The 22,173-nt window shown below is 47.7% G+C and overlaps 1 protein-coding gene across 1 annotated transcript in view; it reads left to right on the forward strand.

The window, feature by feature from the left end:
* The window catches only part of LOC140429114 (G protein-coupled receptor kinase 6-like), a 217,703-nt gene that overhangs the window by 112,044 nt on the left and 83,486 nt on the right, over positions 1-22,173 (forward strand). The window contains exon 3 of the mRNA XM_072515694.1: positions 8,446-8,558. Within this exon, the coding sequence (XP_072371795.1) occupies positions 8,446-8,558 (113 nt within the window). The remainder of the gene's footprint in view (positions 1-8,445; positions 8,559-22,173) is intronic.

Consider the following 22,173-nt stretch of genomic DNA (forward strand, 5'->3'; position numbering starts at 1 on the left):
CTCTATTCCCTAGCTGCCCGTAAACTATATTCTCTGTCCCGTTGTAACATTGCCATGCCTCCTGTTTTCCTCCCCCACCCCCTTACTGCTGACGTTCAATTTTCCTTGAAGTACTCTATGAACGGCTGCCATCTCTCAATGAACCCTTGAATTGACCCTCTCAAAGCGAGTTACATTTTCTCCAGTCTGAGAAACCCCGCCATATCGCTGACCCACACCCCTGACTCTGGGGGCTCCGAGTCCCTCCATCCCAGCAGAATCCATCTCCGGGCTACAAGGGAGGAGAAGGCCAAAACATCGGCCTCCCTCCCCCTCTTGGCCCCCGGATCTTCCGATACCCCATATATTGCTGGGCAGCACGGTAGCATTGTGGATAGCACAATTGCTTCACAGCTCCAGGGTCCCAGGTTCAATTCCGGCTTGAGTCACTGTCTGTGCAGAGTCTGCACATCCTCCCCGTGTGTGCGTGGGTTTCCTCCGGGTGCTCCGGTTTCCTCCCACAGTCCAAAGATGTGCAGGTTAGGTGGATTGGCCATGATAAATTGCCCTTAGTGTCCAAAATTGCCCTTAGTGTTGGGTGGGGTTACTGGGTTATGGGGATAGGGTGGAGGTGTTGACCTTGGGTAGGGTGCTCTTTCCAAGAGCCGGTGCAGACTCGATGGGCCGAATGGCCTCCTTCTGCACTGTAAATTCTATGATTGCCAATCCTGGACTCGGGGTTACCCTCCCTTCCAGGACTTCTGACATAACGTCCGAGAATCCCTGCCAGAATCCCCTCAATTTCAGACATGCCAAAACATATGTACATGGTTTGCCGGGCTACCCCCACACCGCCCACATCTGTCCTCCACCTCCTCCAAGAACCTGATCATCCGGGCTACTGTCATGTGGGCCTGGTGGACCACCTTGAACTGGAACCAGATCCCATGTTCACCCACTCACCACCAGCTTCAAAAAGTCCATGGTAGAGTTCCATTATCCCAAGCAAGTTCCCACTCAAGCCTTTAGTCCAGATTTAACACCTCTTCCAGTTCATTCACTACGCTCAATGTAAAGGAAACCACCGAGACTGCACCAGACCTCAACAATGTAACCACTTCTGCTAAATCCCTCTCTCATGGAATCCTTACAGTGCAGAAGGAGGCCACTCGGCCCATCGAGTCTGCACCGACCCGATGCACGGTACTGCATCGGTAGGAACTTAGTTACGGGAGGAGGCCCTTCAGCCTGTTGATTACCACTCAATGAGATCATTGTTGATCTGTATCTGGGCTGCATCTACCCACTTTGACTCCAAATCCTTTCGTACCCTTGTCTAGCAGTAACCCATTAATCTCAGATTGCACTAGCGTCCATTGCTTTTAGTGAGACAGAGTTCCAACTTATACCCCCCTTTATCCTAGAGTGGTAACAGGTTCTCTCTATGCATCCTTTCAGAATAGGGGAGGCAGTGATGTAGTGGTATTGTTGCTGTATTAGTAATCCAGAGACCCAGGGTAATGCTTTTGGGTCCCGGTTTGCATCCCAGGTGGCAACTTTTGAATTCAATAAATATCTGGAACTAAAAGTCTAACGATGACCATGAAACCATTGCCAATTGTTGTTAAAAACGTGTCTGGCTCACTAATGTCCTTCAGGGAAGGAAATCTGCCGTCCTTACCTGGTCTGGCCTACATATGACTCCAGACCTCATAGAGCGAGGCGGTTGATTCTTAACTGCCCCGCACTGAAATAGCCTAGCAAGCCACTTAGTTCAAGAGCAATTAGGGATAGGGAACAAATGCTAACCCAGCCACAGACGCCCACACCCCAAAAACGAATAATAAAAAATAAAAAAAATCCCCAAACCAGTCACATCTTCTCTACTCCAGGAAATACAAGCCTAGTTTACCTAATCTCTCCTGAGAACACAATCTTTGCAGTCCTGGTAACATTCTGTTAAATCTGCGCCATACTCCTTCCAAGGCCAATATATCCTTCCCACGGTACATTGGCAAGTGATACAGCGCCAAGCAAGCATTAACTCGGATGTGGTCTAACTTTGTGTTGTTGTAGCAAAACTTTATATTCAAGTCACCATTCTTCCTTTAGCCTTTCTGATTCTTTTTTGTACTTGACAACTTAATGATCTAGTTTATATATTATCTATATGTTCTATATATATATATATATATATACATATAATATCTATATTATATATATCTAATTAAATCTATTATTTCATGGATGTCGTTGGCAAGGCCAGTGCTTGTTGCCCTTTAACATGTTTACTAGGCCACTTCAGAGGGCAATTAAAAGTCAACCTGTGGGTCTAGAGTCAGATTTCCTTCCTTCTAGATTAAAAAAAAAAAAAATTTTTTTCCTGGGACGTGGGCGTCGCAGGCTGCGCCAGCATTTATTGCCCATCCCTAATTGCCCTTGAGGGGGGCAGTTAAGATATTTTTATTGAGTTTAAATTCCATCACCTGCTGTGGTGCGATTCGAACCCAGGTCCCCAGATCATCATCCTGGGCCTCCGGATTAGCAGTCCAGCGACAATACCACTTTGCCACCAGCTACCCTTGCCTCTCCACTAAACGCAGACAGGGTGACCACTTTGCGGAACACCGTCGATCAGGCCGCACGCATAACCTTCAACCTTCCAGTCATTTGCCCTTTTTAAAATAAATTTAGAGTACCCAATTCATTTTTTCCAATTAAGGGGCAATTTAGCGCGGCCAATCCACCTACCCTGCACATCTTTGGGTTGTGGGGCCGAAACCCACGCAAACACGGGGAGAATGTGCAAACTCCACACGGACAGTGACCCAGGGCCGGGATCGAACCTGGGACCTCGGCACCATGAGGCAACAGGGCTAACCCACTGTGCCACCGTGCTGCCCCGTCACTTGCCCTTTCAACCCAAGGTGCAGGCAGAGAAATGGGTGACCACCAGAAAGGGCAGGCAGTCAGTGCAGGAATCCCCTGTGGTTGTCCCCCTCTCGAACAGATATACCCCTTTGGATACTGTCGGGGGGGATAGCCTATCAGGGGAAAACAGCAGCAGCCAGAGCAGTGGCACCACGGCTGGCTCTGATGTTCAGAAGGGAGGGTCAAAGCGCAGAAGAGTAATAGTTATAGGGGACTCTATAGTCAGGGGCACAGATAGGCGCTTCTGTGGACGTGAAAGAGACTCCAGGATGGTATGTTGCCTCCCTGGTGCCAGGGTCCAGGATGTCTCCGAACGGGTAGAGGGAATCCTGAAGGGGGAGGGCAAACAGGCAGAGGTCGTTGTACATATTGGTACTAACGACATAGGCAGGAAGGGGCATGAGGTCCTGCAGCAGGAGTTCAGGGAGCTAGGCAGAAAGTTAAAAGACAGGACCTCGAGGGTTGTAATCTCGGGATTACTCCCTGTGCCACGTGCCAGTGAGGCTAGAAATAGGAAGATAGAGCAGACAAACACGTGGCTAAACAGCTGGTGTAGGAGGGAGGGTTTCTGTTATCTGGACCACTGGGAGCTCTTCCGGGGCAGGTGTGACCTGTATAAGATGGACGGGTTGCATCTAAACCGGAGAGGCATAAATATCCTGGCCGCGAGGTTTGCTAGTGTCACACGGGAGGGTTTAAACTAGTATGGCAGGGGGGTGGGCACGGGAGCAATAGGTCAGAAGGTGAGAGCATTGAGGGAGAACTAGGGAATAGGGACAGTGTGGCTCTGAGGCAGCGCAGACGGGGAGAAGTTGCTGAACACAGCGGGTCTGGTGGCCTGAAGTGCATATGTTTTAATGCAAGGAGCATTACGGGTAAGGCAGATGAACTTAGAGCTTGGATTACTACTTGGAACTATGATGTTGTTGCCATTACAGAGACCTGGTTGAGGGAAGGGCAGGATTGGCAGCTAAACGTTCCAGGATTTAGATGTTTCAGGCGGGATAGAGGGGGATGTAAAAGGGGAGGCGGAGTTGCGCTACTTGTTCAGGAGAGTATCACAGCTATACAGCGAGAGGACACCTCAGAGGGCAGTGAGGCTATATGGGTAGAGATCAGGAATAAGAAGGGTGCAGTCACAATGTTGGGGGTATACTACAGGCCTCCCAACAGCCAGCGGGAGATAGAGGAGCAGATAGGTAGACAGATTTTGGAAAAGAGTAAAAACAACAGGGTTGTGGTGATGGGAGACTTCAACTTCCCCAATATTGACTGGGACTCACTTAGTGCCAGGGGCTTAGACGGGGCAGAGTTTGTAAGGAGCATCCAGGAGGGCTTCTTAAAACAATATGTAAACAGTCCAACTAGGGAAGGGGCGGTACTGGACCTGGTATTAGGGAATGAGCCCGGCCAGGTGGTAGATGTTTCAGTAGGGGAGCATTTCGGTAACAGTGACCACAATTCAGTAAGTTTTAAAGTACTGGTGGACAAGGATAAGAGTGGTCCGAGGATGAATGTGCTAAATTGGGGGAAGGCTAATTATAACAATATTAGGCGGGAACTGAAGAACATAGATTGGGGGCGGATGTTTGAGGGCAAATCAACATCTGACATGTGGGAGGCTTTCAAGTGTCAGTTGAAAGGAATACAGGACAGGCATGTTCCTGTGAGGAAGAAAGATAAATACGGCAATTTTCGGGAACCTTGGATGACGAGTGATATTGTAGGCCTCGTCAAAAAGAAAAAGGAGGCATTTGTCAGGGCTAAAAGGCTGGGAACAGACGAAGCCTGTGTGGCATATAAGGAAAGTAGGAAGGAACTTAAGCAAGGAGTCAGGAGGGCTAGAAGGGGTCATGAAAAGGCATTGGCAAATAGGGTTAAGGAAAATCCCAAGGCTTTTTACACTTACATAAAAAGTAAGAGGGTAGCCAGGGAAAGGGTTGGCCCACTGAAGGATAGGCAAGGGAATCTATGTGTGGAGCCAGAGGAAATGGGCGAGGTACTAAATGAATACTTTGCATCAGTATTCACCAAAGAGAAGGAATTGGTAGATGTTGAGTCTGGAGAAGGGGGTGTAGATAGCCTGGGTCACATTGTGATCCAAAAAGACGAGGTGTTGGGTGTCTTAAAAAATATTAAGGTAGATAAGTCCCCAGGGCCGGATGGGATCTACCCCAGAATACTGAAGGAGGCTGGAGAGGAAATTGCTGAGGCCTTGACAGAAATCTTTGGATCCTCGCTGTCTTCAGGGGATGTCCCGGAGGACTGGAGAATAGCCAATGTTGTTCCTCTGTTTAAGAAGGGTGGCAGGGATAATCCCGGGAACTACAGGCCGGTGAGCCTTACTTCAGTGGTAGGGAAATTACTGGAGAGAATTCTTCGAGACAGGATCTACTCCCATTTGGAAGCAAATGGACGTATTAGTGAGAGGCAGCACGGTTTTGTGAAGGGGAGGTCGTGTCTCACTAACTTGATAGAGTTTTTCGAGGAGGTCACTAAGATGATTGATGCAGGTAGGGCAGTAGATGTTGTCTATATGGACTTCAGTAAGGCCTTTGACAAGGTCCCTCATGGTAGACTAGTACAAAAGGTGAAGTCACACGGGATCAGGGGTGAACTGGCAAGGTGGATACAGAACTGGCTAGGCCATAGAAGGCAGAGGGTAGCAATGGAGGGATGCTTTTCTAATTGGAGGGCTGTGACCAGTGGTGTTCCGCAGGGATCAGTGCTGGGACCTTTGCTCTTTGTAGTATATATAAATGATTTGGAGGAAAATGTAACTGGTCTGATTAGTAAGTTTGCAGACGACACAAAGGTTGGTGGAATTGCGGATAGCGATGAGGACTGTCTGAGGATACAGCAGGATTTAGATTGTCTGGAGACTTGGGCGGAGAGATGGCAGATGGAGTTTAACCTGCACAAATGTGAGGTAATGCATTTTGGAAGGGCTAATGCAGGTAGGGAATATACAGTGAATGGTAGAACCCTCAAGAGTATTGAAAGTCAAAGAGATCTAGGAGTACAGGTCCACAGATCACTGAAAGGGGCTACACAGGTGGAGAAGGTAGTCAAGAAGGCATACGGCATGCTTGCCTTCATTGGCCGGGGCATTGAGTATAAGAATTGGCAAGTCATGTTGCAGCTGTATAGAACCTTAGTTAGGCCACACTTGGAGTATAGTGTTCAATTCTGGTCGCCACACTACCAGAAGGATGTGGAGGCTTTAGAGAGGGTGCAGAAGAGATTTACCAGAATGTTGCCTGGTATGGAGGGCATAAGCTATGAGGAGCGATTGAATAAACTCGGTTTGTTCTCACTGGAACGAAGGAGGTTGAGGGGCGACCTGATAGAGGTATACAAAATTATGAGGGGCATAGACAGAGTGGATAGTCAGAGGCTTTTCCCCAGGGTAGAGGGGTCAATTACTAGGGGGCATAGGTTTAAGGTGAGAGGGGCAAAGTTTAGAGTAGATGTACGAGGCAAGTTTTTTACGCAGAGGGTAGTGGGTGCCTGGAACTCACTACCGGAGGAGGTAGTGGAGGCAGGGACGATAGGGACATTTAAGGGGCATCTTGACAAATATATGAATAGGATGGGAATAGAAGGATACGGACCCAGGAAGTGTAGAAGATTGTAGTTTAGTCGGGCAGTATGGTCGGCACGGGCTTGGAGGGCCGAAGGGCCTGTTCCTGTGCTGTACATTTCTTTGTTTGTAAAAACCCACCACCTTTCTCTTGTGCTCACATGTCTGTCCTTGGCCAGTGAAGCCCAGCGCAAACTGGAGGAACAGCACTTCATCTTCGATTAGGCACTTGACAGCCTTCTGGACTCAACATGAGTTTAACGACTGTGAACCCTTCATCTCGACCCACCTTTTTGTCCCGTTTGACCCAATGCAAGTCACCACCCCTCCCTCACTGGGCCACCTGTTCTTTGGTTTTTCTTCCACTGAGCACTGCCATTTCTTCTATTAACACATTCTGCTATCTTACCTTTATGCCTCTATCAATATCTTCTTTAGTCTTTAATACTACCATTCGCATGTGGCACAGTGGTTGGCACTGCTACCTCACAGCACCAGGGAACCGGGTTCGATTCCAGCCTCGGGTGACTGTGAAGTTGGCATTTTCTCCCCGTGTCTGCGTGGGTTTCCTCCGGGTGCTCCGGTTTTCTCCCACAGTCCAAAGGTGCGCAGGTTAGGTGGATTGGCCGTGCTAAATTGCCCCTTAGTGTCCAAAAGGTTAGCTGGAGTCGGGGGGATAGGGCGGGAGAGTGGGCCTAGGTAGGGTGCTCTTTTGGAGGGACGGTGCAGACTCGATGGGCCGAAAGGCCTCCTTCCTGCAGTGTAGGGATTCTATGCTTCACTCTCCCTACGTCTTGTGTCCATGACGTATTCGTCAACCTCTCCTTAGTTCCTACCTATACCTGACCTTGTATTCGGCTCCATCTTCTCCCCCTCCAACTTAATGAATCCATCACATTTCTCCCTCTCTTAAGGAGAGTCACACGGCCACGAAACATTAACACTATTATCCCTCTCCACAGATCTGCTGCGTTCCTGCATTTTCTGTTTTTGTTTCAAACTTTCAGCATCAGCATCCCTCTGGGCGAATCTTTTTTCTCTCACATCACTTCTATTCCTTTTGCCCATTACTTTGAATCTGTGTCCTCTGGTTCTTGATGTTCTCTTGAGAGGGAACAGATACCCCTCAGGATCTCGAAAACCTCTATCAAGTCTCCTCTCCGCCTTTCTTTCTCCACGGAAACCAACTTCTCCAATCTATCCTCCTAGCTACAGTAGCTTATCCCATGAATTATCCTTGGGATCTTCCTCTGTACACTCTTCAATGCCTCCACAGCCTCCCTCAAGTACGGCACCCAGGACTTGACTCCGTTACTGCCCTTGCTACCCTTGCCTGAAAAAAAAAAAATCTGATCCAGTCTCAGATTTAAAACTTTGGATTGACCCTCAGCCCTAGCACCTTTTCTGGGATAGGAGAGGGTTGCAGATTATAAATTGATATCTCCCTCTCTTTCCTTGTGTGAAGTAAGAGGCTTCCTGTAGGTAAATCCTTAAAGAATCTAGATCAGAGAGGAAGGGTGGAGAGAAAATGAAAATGAAATGAAAATCGCTCATTGTCACAAGTAGGCTTCAAATGAAGTTACCGTGAAGAGCCCCTAGTCGCCACATTCCGGCGCCTGTTCGGGGAGGCTGGTACGGGAATTGAGCCGTGCGTGCTGGCCTGCCTTGGTCTGCTTTCAAAGCCAGCGACTTAGCCCTGTGCTAAACCAGCCCCTTGCTGGCAACATCTTGCATTTGTTACCAAATCTCTACTCTAGCTGGTTAATTCCGTGGAAAACCTGTTCTGGAGATTTGGACTGTTGAAAATCCGAACGTATTATCAGGATAACCATTATCCTCCCACGTATTAAGCGTTCCCGTAGTTGTGTAAGATGTGGGCTTCTGGTATCACATTGACCTAATGCTGTGGCTTCTGTGTTCCTGAGGTGAATAAACCGTTTTGTTTTTTTCAGAAAGGGATTACCACAACCTCTGTGATAAGCAACCGATTGGAAGGAACCTTTTCAGGCAGTTCTGTGAGACCCGATTAGAACTGAAGAGATGTATTGAATTCCTGGACGAGGTGGTAAGTCTTTATTTCACCCACCCTTTGGACCGAAGTAGGAGGATGGGAATTGCTACAGGAAAAAAAATGATGTGGAGATGCCGGCGTTGGACTGGGGTGGGCACAGTAAGAAGTCTTACAGCACCAGGTTAAAGCCCCAACAGGTTTGTTTCAAATCACTAGCTTTCGGAGCGCTGCTCCTTCCTCATTCACCTGAGGAAGGAGCTGTGCTCCGAAAGCTAGTGATTTGAAACAAACCTGTTGGACTTTAACCTGGTGTTGTAAGACTTCTTACAGGAAAGAAAATAACAGTACCCACCTGGCTTGCCTTCTACCCCCCGATATATCAATAATGGAGCTGTTGATTAAATGGCAGCCATCAATCCCGATCAATTAGTCTACAACGCACCCAGGAGTGACGCTGGGGAAACCCCAGAGGCCACGTCTTTGACCCAAATTCACTTGCTCCTCCTAAGCGTGTTGTTGTGCGATTTTCTCTCACTTTGTGACAGCTACACTTATTGGAAGTCCAAACTTAGTTTCACAAGAAAATCACAGACTAAAAGTCACTCACCACAAGATGGTCTGAGTTAATTTGCAGGCACGATAATGGCGCAGGGTAATCTTGACTGAGAATCTATGCAAGATTCACGAATGGTTCATTACCAGCTACTTAGACCTCTTGCATCAGTCGAGGCTTTTTGTTTGACAAGTGAAAAAAAAACAAAAAGGAAGAAACAAATCCACATATTTATATAGCGTCGTTGCCCAGCTATTTGTCACAAATGCAATCATCTTCTCAGATGTCCGGAACAAGGAGTTTTAATATTTCTTGTTTTTTTTAATATCACTATCATATTCTACACGCTGGAAAACAAGCTCCTGGGGGGTTTAATGGGATTAGAGATAGAAAGCCTGCAAAAGGTCAGATGTCAATAAGAAAGGTATGAAGGCAAGTGGTTTGATAGGTTGATGAGCCGAGGGTGCCACAAGACCTCCAGACAGCGGAGAGCATCGGACTTGCGAGTGACGCGCTTTCGGGAGAGAGGATAAAGGAGAGCGTGGGGCTCGAGGCCTTCACCACCTACCTTGAGGCAGCGGAGAGCATCGGACTTGCGAGGGACACTCTTTCGGGGTAGAGGATAAAGGAGAGCGTGGGGCTTGAGGCCTTCCCCCTACCTTGAGGCAGTGAGAGCATTGGACCTGTGAGTGACACGCTTTAGGGAGAGAGGATAGATTGCTGGGCTCGAGGCCTTCAAGCACCTTCGGGTAGCGGAGCGGACCGGACCTGTTCAGATAGTGTGCTGAGTTTGAAAATAAAATCCAAGGGTGACGTCCCAGGAAAGCGAGAAGCTGATTGGTTGGTGAGTAATTGATATTAGGGACTGTGTCTAAGTAACTGAAGCTTTTAAAAAAAAAAAAAAGTATTATTTGTTGGGAAAAATATTACTTCTAGATTTGTTCCAGTCTAAGACGTGGATTTTTACTTTTAAGGTATGTCGGGTGAGGACAGCCAAGTGGAATGTGTGGCCTGTCACACGCGGGGGAGTCTTGGACCCTACCAGTGTCTCAAATGACTACATGTGTGGGAAATGCTCCCAGCTGCAGAAACTGGAGTTCCAGGTTTCGGAGGTTGAGCAGGGGTTGACACATCTGCGAGGCTGAGCGTTACGTGGATAGCACATTGAGAGAGGCGGTGGTAGCACCTCAGCTCAAGGGACAAGAGGATAAAAGGAAATGGCTGACCACCAGGCAGTCCAGGCAGAAAAGGTAGGTAGTGCAGGAGTCCCCTGGGGTCCCGCTCCCAAATCGGTATTCCTATTTGGCACCGGAGAGGAGTGCAATCCGAGCCAAGCATCTGGCATCACAAGCGGTCATTAGTCAGGGGAGCAGACAGGCGTTTCTGTGGCCAAAGACTGACTCTGGAACGGTGAGTTGCCTCCCTGGTGCCAGGGTCGGGGATGTCACTGAACAGCTGCAGGACACCCTAAAGGGAGAGGGTGAAAAGACAGAAGTTGTGGTACATGTTGGTACCGATGATATAAGTAGAAAACAGGATGCGGTCTTGCATCAAAAATTCAGGGAGCTAGGCCGAGATTAAAAAGCAGAACCTCTCTAAGGTTGTATTTTCTGGATTACACCCAGAGCCAAATGTTAGCCAATATGGAAATAAGAAAATAGGGCAGATGAATGTGTGGGTCAAGAGTTGCTGCTGCAGGGGAGGCTTTTGGATTCTTGGATCATGGGAACCGTTTCTAGGGAAGGTGGGACATGTACAAGAGGGACAGTCTGCACCTGAACCACATTCGGACCAACATCCTTGCAGGTAGGTTTGTAATAAGTAAGACTGATGAGTTAAGGGCGTGGATTGACACATGGAATTGTGACACTGTTGCCATCACAGAGGTTTGGTTAAGGGAAGGGCAGGACTGGCAATTTAACATTCTGGGTTTTAGGATCTTTCGGCGAGTCAGGAAGGTGTAAAAATGGAGGTGGTGTTGCACTATTAATAAGGAATCAATTACTGCAATGAGGCGAGATGATATCTTGGATGGGTCTTTAAATGAGGCTTTATGGATAGAACGTAGGAATACAAATGGGGCAGCCACATTATTGGGAGTGAATTATAGGCCCCCAAAGAGTCAGTGGAAAATAGAAGAGCAGCTTTGTAGACAATTTGTAGACAAGGGGCTGTTTAGCACAGGGCTAAATCGCTGGCTTTGAAAGCAGACCAAGGCAGGCCAGCAGCACGGTTCAATCTTTGTCAATCTCCACCCATCGGTGGCCCCCGCGGGGTCCAGCCCCCCCCCCCTCCTCCCCCCACTACAGTATAGACCTGACCCTATTTCCAGTTCTCTCCAGCTTTGACGAAGAGTCACCCAGACTCGAAGCGTTCTCTCCCGTCTCTCTCCAATAGGGGCTGGTTTGGTACAGGGCTTTGAAAGCAGACCAAGGCAGGCTAGCAGCGCGGGTTCAATTCCCGTACCAGCCTCCTCGAACAGGCGCCCGAATGTGGCGACTAGGGGCTTTTCACAGTAACTTCATTTGAAGCCTACTTGTGACAATAAGCGATTTTCATTTTTTAATTTCATTTTCAATTTACTGAGACGTGTAAGAATAATTGGGTAACGAGGGGATTTCAATTTTCCCAACATAAATTGGGATAGTCATAATGTTGGAGGGGGTGGATTTCCTGGAATGTATTCAGGGGAGTTTTTTGTATCAATATGTAGAAGGTCCAACAAGAGATGGAGCAGTGCTGGATTTGGCTCTGTGGAACAAAGCCAATATGGAAGTGGCATTTTAATGACAGCGACCGCAATATGGTACAGTTCAAGTTTGTTATGGACAAGGAAAAAGATGACCTGAAAAAGGTGGTTTTGGGTTGGGGCAAAGCAGATTTTGCTAAAATAAGGCAGGATCTGGCCAATGTTGATAGGCAACAGCTTCTTGCCGGAAAATCTACAGCTGAACAGTGGAAGGCATTCAAAAAGGAATGTACAGGTCCAACATGTTCCCTATGGGGTGAAATTTAGGAGCAACGGGTTCAGGGAACCCTGGATGTCCGGGACAATCCAGGACTGGATAAGGAGGAAGAGAAAGGCTTTTAACAAGTCCAAAGGGAGAAATTCAACTGTGGCCCGAGAGGGATATAGGAAGTGCAAGAGGGAACTTCAGAAAGCAATTTGAAGAGCACAATGCGGTCATGAAAATAAGATTAAGGAGAACCCTAAGGATATGCTATGAATGCATTAAGGGAGGAGGTGAACCAGGGAAAGAGTAGGGCCCATTAGAGACCAAGGGGGTAATCTGTGTGTGAAGCCGCTGAACATTGCTAGGGTGTTAAATTAATACTTCCTCAGGTGATTCACCTGAGGAAGGAGCAGCGCTCCGAAAGCTAGTGACATTGAAACAAACCTGTTGGACTTTAACCTGGTGTTGTAAGACTTCGTACTGTGCTCACCCCAGTCCAACGCCGGCATCTCCACATCAAATTAATACTTCTCATCGTCCTTCGGAGAAGGAGGACGTAGGTGCAGAATTCAGGAAATGCGACTGTGAGGTCCTTGAGCCGTTTGACATAGTAAGTGAAGAGGTCACGGAGGCTTTGACGGGCTTAAAAATAGATACATCCCCAGACTCAGATGAATTGCATCCCAGGCTGCTGTGGGAGGCGAGGCAGGAAATTACAGGGGCTCTGATGAGTTTTTAGTTTCTCTCTGGCCACAGGGGGAGTGCCAGAGGACTGGAGAACAGCTAGTGTTGTTCCACTTTTCAAGAAGAGTGGTAGAGACAAACCAGGGAATTGCAGACCGGTGACACTCATGTCAATGGTTGGGAAACTATTGGAGAAAATTCTGAAGGAGAGAATTAATCTCCACTTGGAAAGGCATGGGTTGATCAAGGATAGTCAGCATGGCTTTGTCAGAGGGAAGTCATGCCGAACAAACTTTTTGATAAAGTGACCGGGTGTGTGGATGTAGTTTATATGGATTTTAATAGAACCTTTGACAAGGTCCCACATGGGAGACTGACTGAGAAGGTTGAAGCACATGGAATGCAAGGACACCTATCTAACCTAATAATAAGACCCATTGGTGTAAGGTAAGTGCCATATTATATTATATATTATTAGCATTGTGCAGGCCAAGGATTGGAGGTGGAGGAGCAGTCTCTGTCAGCGAGAGAACCTGAGAACATCTCAGAAGGTAAGCAAGTGATTTTTACTTTTATACCTTTTTTCAAATTGTGTGTGTCGGGGGGGACAGAAAAGCTGTGACCTGAGTGGCTGGTTGGGATTCTAACCTAAATTTTTTTGACTATTTGGGAACTAATTAAACATAATAACTTAATTATAATTTAGAGGATATCTAAGCCAGAGATCGGAGGATATTATAGTTAGCTATCGCATTTCTATTAGAAATCTAGTGCTAGGAAACAGATAGTTGACAGTAACTTTGTAATTTAAAAAAAAAAAGTATTTATAAAAAAAAAAAGACAAATTTTAATTTTAATTAATTGACGCAATGTCAGTTAGAGGGGTGCTGTGCTCTGACTGTGAGATGTGGCAGGTCCGGGAGGCTTCCAGCGTCCTGGATGGCTTCATCTGCAGAAAGTGCACCCAACTGCAGCTCCTCACAGACCGCATGGTTCGGTTGGAGCAGCAATTGGATGCACTTAGGAGCATGCAGGTGGCGGAAAGCGTCATAGATCGCAGTTATGTAAGTGTGGTCACACCCAAGGTGCAGGCAGAGAAATGGGTGACCACCAGAAAGGGCAGGCAGTCAGTGCAGGAATCCCCTGTGGTTGTCCCCCTCTCGAACAGGTATACCCCTTTGGATACTGTCGGGGGGGATAGCCTATCAGGGGAAAACAGCAGCAGCCAGAGCAGTGGCACCACGGCTGGCTCTGATGTTCAGAAGGGAGGGTCAAAGCGCAGAAGAGTAATAGTTATAGGGGACTCTATAGTCAGGGGAACAGATAGGCGCTTCTGTGGACGTGAAAGAGACTCCAGGATGGTATGTTGCCTCCCTGGTGCCAGGGTCCAGGATGTCTCCGAACGGGTAGAGGGAATCCTGAAGGGGGAGGGCAAACAGGTAGAGGTCGTTGTACATATTGGTACTAACGACATAGGCAGGAAGAGGCATGAGGTCCTGCAGCAGGAGTTCAGGGAGCTAGGCAGAAAGTTAAAAGACAGGACCTCGAGGGTTGTAATCTCGGGATTACTCCCTGTGCCACGTGCCAGTGAGGCTAGAAATAGGAAGATAGAGCAGACAAACACGTGGCTAAACAGCTGGTGTAGGAGGGAGGGTTTCGGTTATCTGGACCACTGGGAGCTCTTCCGGGGCAGGTGTGACCTGTATAAGATGGACGGGTTGCATCTAAACCGGAGAGGCATAAATATCCTGGCCGCGAGATTTGCTAGTGTCACACGGGAGGGTTTAAACTAGTATGGCAGGGGGGTGGGCACGGGAGCAATAGGTCAGAAGGTGAGAGCGTTGAGGGAGAACTAGGGAATATGGACAGTGTGGCTCTGAGGCAGAGCAGACGGGGAGAAGTTGCTGAACACAGCGGGTCTGGTGGCCTGAAGTGCATATGTTTTAATGCAAGGAGCATTACGGGTAAGGCAGATGAACTTAGAGCTTGGATTAGTACTTGGAACTATGATGTTGTTGCCATTACAGAGACCTGGTTGAGGGAAGGGCAGGATTGGCAGCTAAACGTTCCAGGATTTAGATGTTTCAGGCGGGATAGAGGGGGATGTAAAAGGGGAGGCGGAGTTGCACTACTTGTTCAGGAGAGTATCACAGCTATACAGCGAGAGGACACCTCAGAGGGCAGTGAGGCTATATGGGTAGAGATCAGGAATAAGAAGGGTGCAGTCACAATGTTGGGGGTATACTACAGGCCTCCCAACAGCCAGCGGGAGATAGAGGAGCAGATAGGTAGACAGATTTTGGAAAAGAGTAAAAACAACAGGGTTGTGGTGATGGGAGACTTCAACTTCCCCAATATTGACTGGGACTCACTTAGTGCCAGGGGCTTAGACGGGGCAGAGTTTGTAAGGAGCATCCAGGAGGGCTTCTTAAAACAATATGTAAACAGTCCAACTAGGGAAGAGGCGGTACTGGACCTGGTATTGGGGAATGAGCCCGGCCAGGTGGTAGATGTTTCAGTAGGGGAGCATTTCGGTAACAGTGACCACAATTCAGTAAGTTTTAAAGTACTGGTGGACAAGGATAAGAGTGGTCCGAGGATGAATGTGCTAAATTGGGGGAAGGCTAATTATAACAATATTAGGCGGGAACTGAAGAGCATAGATTGGGGGCGGATGTTTGAGGGCAAATCAACATCTGACATGTGGGAGGCTTTCAAGTGTCAGTTGATAGGAATACAGGACAGGCATGTTCCTGTGAGGAAGAAAGACAAATACGGCAATTTTCGGGAACCTTGGATGACGAATGATATTGTAGGCCTCGTCAAAAAGAAAAAGGAGGCATTTGTCAGGGCTAAAAGGCTGGGAACAGACGAAGCCTGTGTGGCATATAAGGAAAGTAGGAAGGAACTTAAGCAGGGAGTCAGGAGGGCTAGAAGGGGTCATGAAAAGTCATTGGCAAATAGGGTTAAGGAAAATCCCAAGGCTTTTTACACTTACATAAAAAGCAAGAGGGTAGCCAGGGAAAGGGTTGGCCCACTGAAGGATAGGCAAGGGAATCTATGTGTGGAGCCAGAGGAAATGGGCGAGGTACTAAATGAATACTTTGCATCAGTATTCACCAAAGAGAAGGAATTGGTAGATGTTGAGTCTGGAGAAGGGGGTGTAGATAGCCTGGGTCACATTGTGATCCAAAAAGACGAGGTGTTGGGTGTCTTAAAAAATATTAAGGTAGATAAGTCCCCAGGGCCGGATGGGATCTACCCCAGAATACTGAAGGAGGCTGGAGAGGAAATTGCTGAGGCCTTGACAGAAATCTTTGGATCCTCGCTGTCTTCAGGGGATGTCCCGGAGGACTGGAGAATAGCCAATGTTGTTCCTCTGTTTAAGAAGGGTGGCAGGGATAATCCCGGGAACTACAGGCCGGTGAGCCTTACTTCAGTGGTAGGGAAATTACTGGAGAGAATTCTTCGAGACAGGATCTACTCCCATTTGGAAGCAAATGGACGTATTAGTGAGAGGCAGCACGGTTTTGTGAAGGGGAGGTCGTGTCTCACTAACTTGATCGAGTTTTTCGAGGAGGTCACTAAGATGATTGATGCAGGTAGGGCAGTAGATGTTGTCTATATGGACTTCAGTAAGGCCTTTGACAAGGTCCCTCATGGTAGACTAGTACAAAAGGTGAAGTCACACGGGATCAGGGGTGAACTGGCAAGGTGGATACAGAACTGGCTAGGCCATAGAAGGCAGAGGGTAGCAATGGAGGGATGCTTTTCTAATTGGAGGGCTGTGACCAGTGGTGTTCCACAGGGATCAGTGCTGGGACCTTTGCTCTTTGTAGTATATATAAATGATTTGGAGGAAAATGTAACTGGTCTGATTAGTAAGTTTGCAGACGACACAAAGGTTGGTGGAATTGCGGATAGCGATGAGGACTGTCTGAGGATACAGCAGGATTTAGATTGTCTGGAGTCTTGGGCGGAGAGATGGCAGATGGAGTTTAACCTGGACAAATGTGAGGTAATGCATTTTGGAAGGGCTAATGCAGGTAGGGAATATACAGTGAATGGTAGAACCCTCAAGAGTATTGAAAGTCAAAGAGATCTAGGAGTACAGGTCCACAGATCACTGAAAGGGGCTACACAGGTGGAGAAGGTAGTCAAGAAGGCATACGGCATGCTTGCCTTCATTGGCCGGGGCATTGAGTATAAGAATTGGCAAGTCATGTTGCAGCTGTATAGAACCTTAGTTAGGCCACACTTGGAGTATAGTGTTCAATTCTGGTCGCCACACTACCAGAAGGATGTGGAGGCTTTAGAGAGGGTGCAGAAGAGATTTACCAGAATGTTGCCTGGTATGGAGGGCATAAGCTATGAGGAGCGATTGAATAAACTCGGTTTGTTCTCACTGGAACGAAGGAGGTTGAGGGGCGACCTGATAGAGGTATACAAAATTATGAGGGGCATAGACAGAGTGGATAGTCAGAGGCTTTTCCCCAGGGTAGAGGGGTCAATTACTAGGGGGCATAGGTTTAAGGTGAGAGGGGCAAAGTTTAGAGTAGATGTACGAGGCAAGTTTTTTACGCAGAGGGTAGTGGGTGCCTGGAACTCACTACCGGAGGAGGTAGTGGAGGCAGGGACGATAGGGACATTTAAGGGGCATCTTGACAAATATATGAATAGGATGGGAATAGAAGGATACGGACCCAGGAAGTGTAGAAGATTGTAGTTCAGTCGGGCAGTATGGTCGGCACGGGCTTGGAGGGCCGAAGGGCCTGTTCCTGTGCTGTACATTTCTTTGTTCTTTGTTCTTTGTTCTTTGAGATGGAGCTGAAACTGGCTTTGTAATAGATATAGACGAGAACATGGGGGGAAATGATGAGTAAGCTTGCAGACGGCACTAAGATTGGTCGGGTGGTTAACAGTGAAGAAGAGGGAAGTAGGTTACAGGAAGCTGCAGATGAGCTGGTCAGATAGGCAGAGCAATGGCAGATGATAATTAACCCTGATATGTGCGAGCTGATGCACTTTGGAAGAAGAAACAGGACAAGGGAGTATGTAATGAATGGCAGGACGCTTGAGAAACACATGGATCTTGTTCACAGATCCCCTTAAGGCGTTGGATCAAGTGAATAGGGTAGTAAAGAAGGCATATGGGCCACTTGCCTAATCAGTCATTGCATAGAATATAAGAGCAAGGAGGTTATGTTGGAGCTATACAGAACGTTAGGCCACAACTAGAGCACTGTGTGCAGTTCTGGTCACCTCACTATCGGCAGGAAGCGATTTCACGGGAAAGGTTACAGAGGAGATTCACCAGGGTGTTGCTTGGGATGGAGCATCTTAGCTATAAGGAAAGACTGGATAGTCTTGTATTGTTTTCTTTAGAACAGAGAAGGCTGAGAGGGGGTATGATTGAATTGTATAAGATTATGAGGGGTTTGGACAGGACAAATTGGAAGCCATTGTTCCCCTTGGTTGAGGGGCCAATTACAAGCGGGCATAGTTTTAGGGTGAGGGGCGGGAGATTCCGAAGGGATTTGAGAAAAAGAATACACTTGGATGTTAGTGAGAATCTGGAATGCACTGCCTGGGAAGGTAGTGGAGGCTGGAAACATCACATCCTTTACAAAGCTCGTGAATGAGCACTTGAAACCCCATCACATTCAAAGATATGGAACAAGTGCTGGTAAGTGGGATTAGAGCGAGATTAGGCGTAGTTATTGTCGGTGCAGACTCGATGGGCCGAAGAACCGATTCTGTGCGGTACCACTCTTGACTCTTGGAGAACTTGCACAAGAATTCACACAAGGCAAAGAAAGAGATGGGTTGAAGTTGGCTAATGTGTTTCTAAAGGGAACAGATAATTGGAAGATTGTAAATAGGTGAGGAAAGATAGGGTACGTTTACTGAACCAGTTTGCTGTCACATTCCGAGAGCTCCCTCAGAGCCTCAGGGTATTGTATGGTAAAGTTACTGGAATTGTATAGAATAGAAAATCTGTAAGGACTGTTGCCTCTTAAAGGGAAGTTTAGCTCTGAGTCATTTAAACCAAGATCTGTTTGGAAAGGTTTAAAAGCACTGTTACCTCTGTCAAGCTGTTCTTCTGCTTAGGTATAATTCTTAATTTTAATAAATGTTCCACCTTTTAATATAAAATCATCAGAATTGGTCTGAAAAGTTATTTCTTCATTTGGAAAAACCTCCTCATAATACACAAATTTCAAATCTGTTCTGGCAGCTGTTTCACGTTTTCTTTGGGGATTTTTTAATAATCTTTATTGTCACAAGTCGGCTTACATTAACACTGCAATGAAGTTACTGTGAAAAGTCCCTGGTCGCCGCACTACGGCGCCTGTTCGGGTGCACAGAGGGCAGTTCAGCACTTGTGCCGTGCCATAACATGGACTCAAGTGCCTTGTTTTGGAAAGAGAGAGCCCCAATCCTATGGCAGCAGTTTGTGTACGGGATAAAATGTCCCAAAGTGCATCACAGGATCAAACAAAGATTGACACCAAAGCCACAGATTAGGACAGATGACAAAAAGCTAGGCCAAAGAGGTAGAGTTTGAGGAGCATTTTAAAGAAGGAGAGAGAGGCGTAGCGGTCTAGAAAGAGAGTTCATAGCCTGAGGCCTAGGCAGCTGAAGGCGCAACCGTCGAGGGTACTTGATGGATCAAGAAGGAAGCTCACCTCCACCTTCCCAAGGGAAATTATGGAGGGGTTTGTCGTGATATTCAGGTGAACATCATAGCACATACATATATAATGATGGACAGATCAACGGACCAATCAACACACACAACACGACAGCCAATCACAGACAAGAGCATACACAGTACAAAACAGGGAACACGACACTTCCTGGGCACTGGAGCAGGAGAGAGCTCAGGGCACAGACCTCATTGCCAGCCACTCCGACATTCAGCATGTGCTGAGTACCAGAGTTTACTATGTTAATAGTTGATTGAAATAAAACTGCGTTGTACCATTCGCAACCGTGTTGGTTCGTCTGTGTATCAGAGTACCCAACACTTCAGGGTTGAGCTAGTGGCACCCACATCCCATGAACGAATATACAAAAAAGTAAATTAAAACCGGGGAGGTGAAAGAAGCCAGAATTAAATCCGAGAATGGCCTTCGGTGCAGACCTCATGAAGTCGCTCCAGGGAACAAACAAATGGCTCCTTGGCGACGTGCAGTATGTTGTGTGATGGAAGGTTCTGGACGTGACTCAGCCTGACGGAAAAATTCCTAAGTCAACCAAACGACGCTGTATTTGCTCAGTTGGGTCTCTGTAATTGGAGAAACAAAACCTTATTGTTTGGAATCTGAATTTGCGTTGTTTTGACTGTGCCCCAGCCAATTTTCTCCCCTCGTCTTTCCCAAGAAAGTCACGAATTTGTACAGCTCCCTTTCGTGTCCTTACTTGTTGCCAAAAGCCTTGCCACTGCAGTAATGCAGGAATTTTAGCAGCATGCACAGCAACCTCTCGCAAACTGCAATGAGATGTGTGACCGGGTATTCTGTTTCCTAAGGGGTTCGTTGAGGGATTGAGGGGAAATGTTTGTGTCAGGACACGAGGAAGGGGCGGGGGGGGGGGGGGGGGGGGGGGTGGTGGGGGGGGCAGGAACTGTGACAGCAGAGGTTGGCGAACATTTTACCTTCTCGGGGTTTTAAAAACTTATCTTTCAGTAGCTTCTTTGGAGCGGGAATCGGGCCTCCAGCATCGTCCATTTAGACCGTGCTCACCATTTACCAGAGAGAAAGAGGGTTTAAAGGGGCCTCACAGCTTTTACCATTCGGTCAGAGCTCCGTGGCAGCCATTACTGCAGCAGAGGTCGTTACCCCAGATTTATGGTTCCCCCATTTGGGGAGTGAGTTTGGAAGGCTCTGCCCAAGGAGCATTGCTGTGTTGCTGCAGTGCATCTTGTCGATGGTACACGCTGCCTCCAGTGGGCGTTGATGGTGGCGGGAGTGAATGTTGGAGGTGGTGGATGAGGTGCCAAATAAGCAAGCTGCTTTGCCCTGGACGGTGTTGAGCTCCTTCTCTTTTAGGAGCTATGCTCATCCAAGCAAGTGGAGAGTAGTCCATCACACTCCTAAACCGTGCCTTGTGGGTGGTTGGGGAGTCGGGAGTTGCTCGCTGCAGGGTTCCTAGCCCCTGACCTGCTCTGGTAGCCACAGTATTTACATGGCTGGTCCAGTTCAGTTTCTGGTTAATGGATCGTTCTCAAGCGCAGGTCTTCAGTACTATTGCCGGAATATTGTCAGGGCCCATTGCCGTTGCTGTTTCTGACCATGCATATGAACTGTTATGTATGGGAATTGGTTTAAACTTATTTAAACCTTGCATTCAGTTATGGAAACAGCTTTTCTGCTGGTTAAAACCGTGGCTGGTTGAACTTTGCAAAGTTTCTTTAGGTCATGATGTCACTTGGGGTAGCAAGGGCTAAGTTGGTTCTGCTTCCTGTGCCTTACCACCAGATTGTTAACTGCAACCCTTTGATATTCCAAATCCGGGATTATCCCTTTTCTCTGTTTTGTTTGCTCTGGCAGGGTTCAGTTGAATTTCTGAAACCTTCCTTCGCGACGCTGTTCCCCAAGGCCAGGAACTGCACCGGTGACTCTTCCTTGAACTGCGATTGATGCCGTGAGACTTTGATCCAGTATTTGTCTCTGGATCAGTAATCCTGGATTAGTCCCACTGATGGGGCCTGAGAGACTCTTCACCAGCTCATTATCTCCATGGCTTTTGTAGTGAGTCCAAGAGGAGAATCTAAAATCCTGGCTGTTACTACGCTTGCTCAATAGAATCATAGAATTTACAGTGCCGAAGTCGGCCATTCGGCCCATCGAGTCTGCACCGGCCCTTACAAAGAGCACCCTACTCAAGCCCACATATCTACCCTATCCCCGTAACACAGTAACCCCCACTTAATCTTTTTTGGACGCTAAGGGCAATTTATCATGGCCAACCCACCTAACCCACACGTCTTTGGACTGTGGGAGGAAACCAGAGCACCCGGAGGAAACCCATGCAGACACGGGGAGAATGTGCAGATTCCGCACAGACAATGACCAAGCGCGGAATCGAACCTGGGACCCTGGAGCTGTGAAGCAACTGTGCTAACCACAATGCTACCGTGCTGCCCTATAGTGCCATGGATTCTGGGTTCATTACGTTGCAGGAAGCCCAGGGGGGGCCTGTTCGTTCCTCAGTGAGTAGAGAGAGGTGCCTGTACTTTGTTTCTTGACCTCTCTCCCCACACCCTCCGATATTGCTTTCAACAGACGTTCGAGGCACAGCCCCTCATCTTTCGATCAGACGCTTTATATTCTCCTGGATTCGTCGCTGAGCTTTTACAATTTCAGACCTCGGCCTCTGCTCCCTTCGCTTTGGACAGTAGCTGTCGGTCACTGCTCTGTTCCCGTTTACAGCTGCTCTAGACCCGTCATTTGCTTTTTTTCTTGTCCCGTTG

This window comes from Scyliorhinus torazame, chromosome 9 (assembly GCF_047496885.1).
Source record: "Scyliorhinus torazame isolate Kashiwa2021f chromosome 9, sScyTor2.1, whole genome shotgun sequence".
NCBI lineage: Eukaryota > Metazoa > Chordata > Chondrichthyes > Carcharhiniformes > Scyliorhinidae > Scyliorhinus > Scyliorhinus torazame.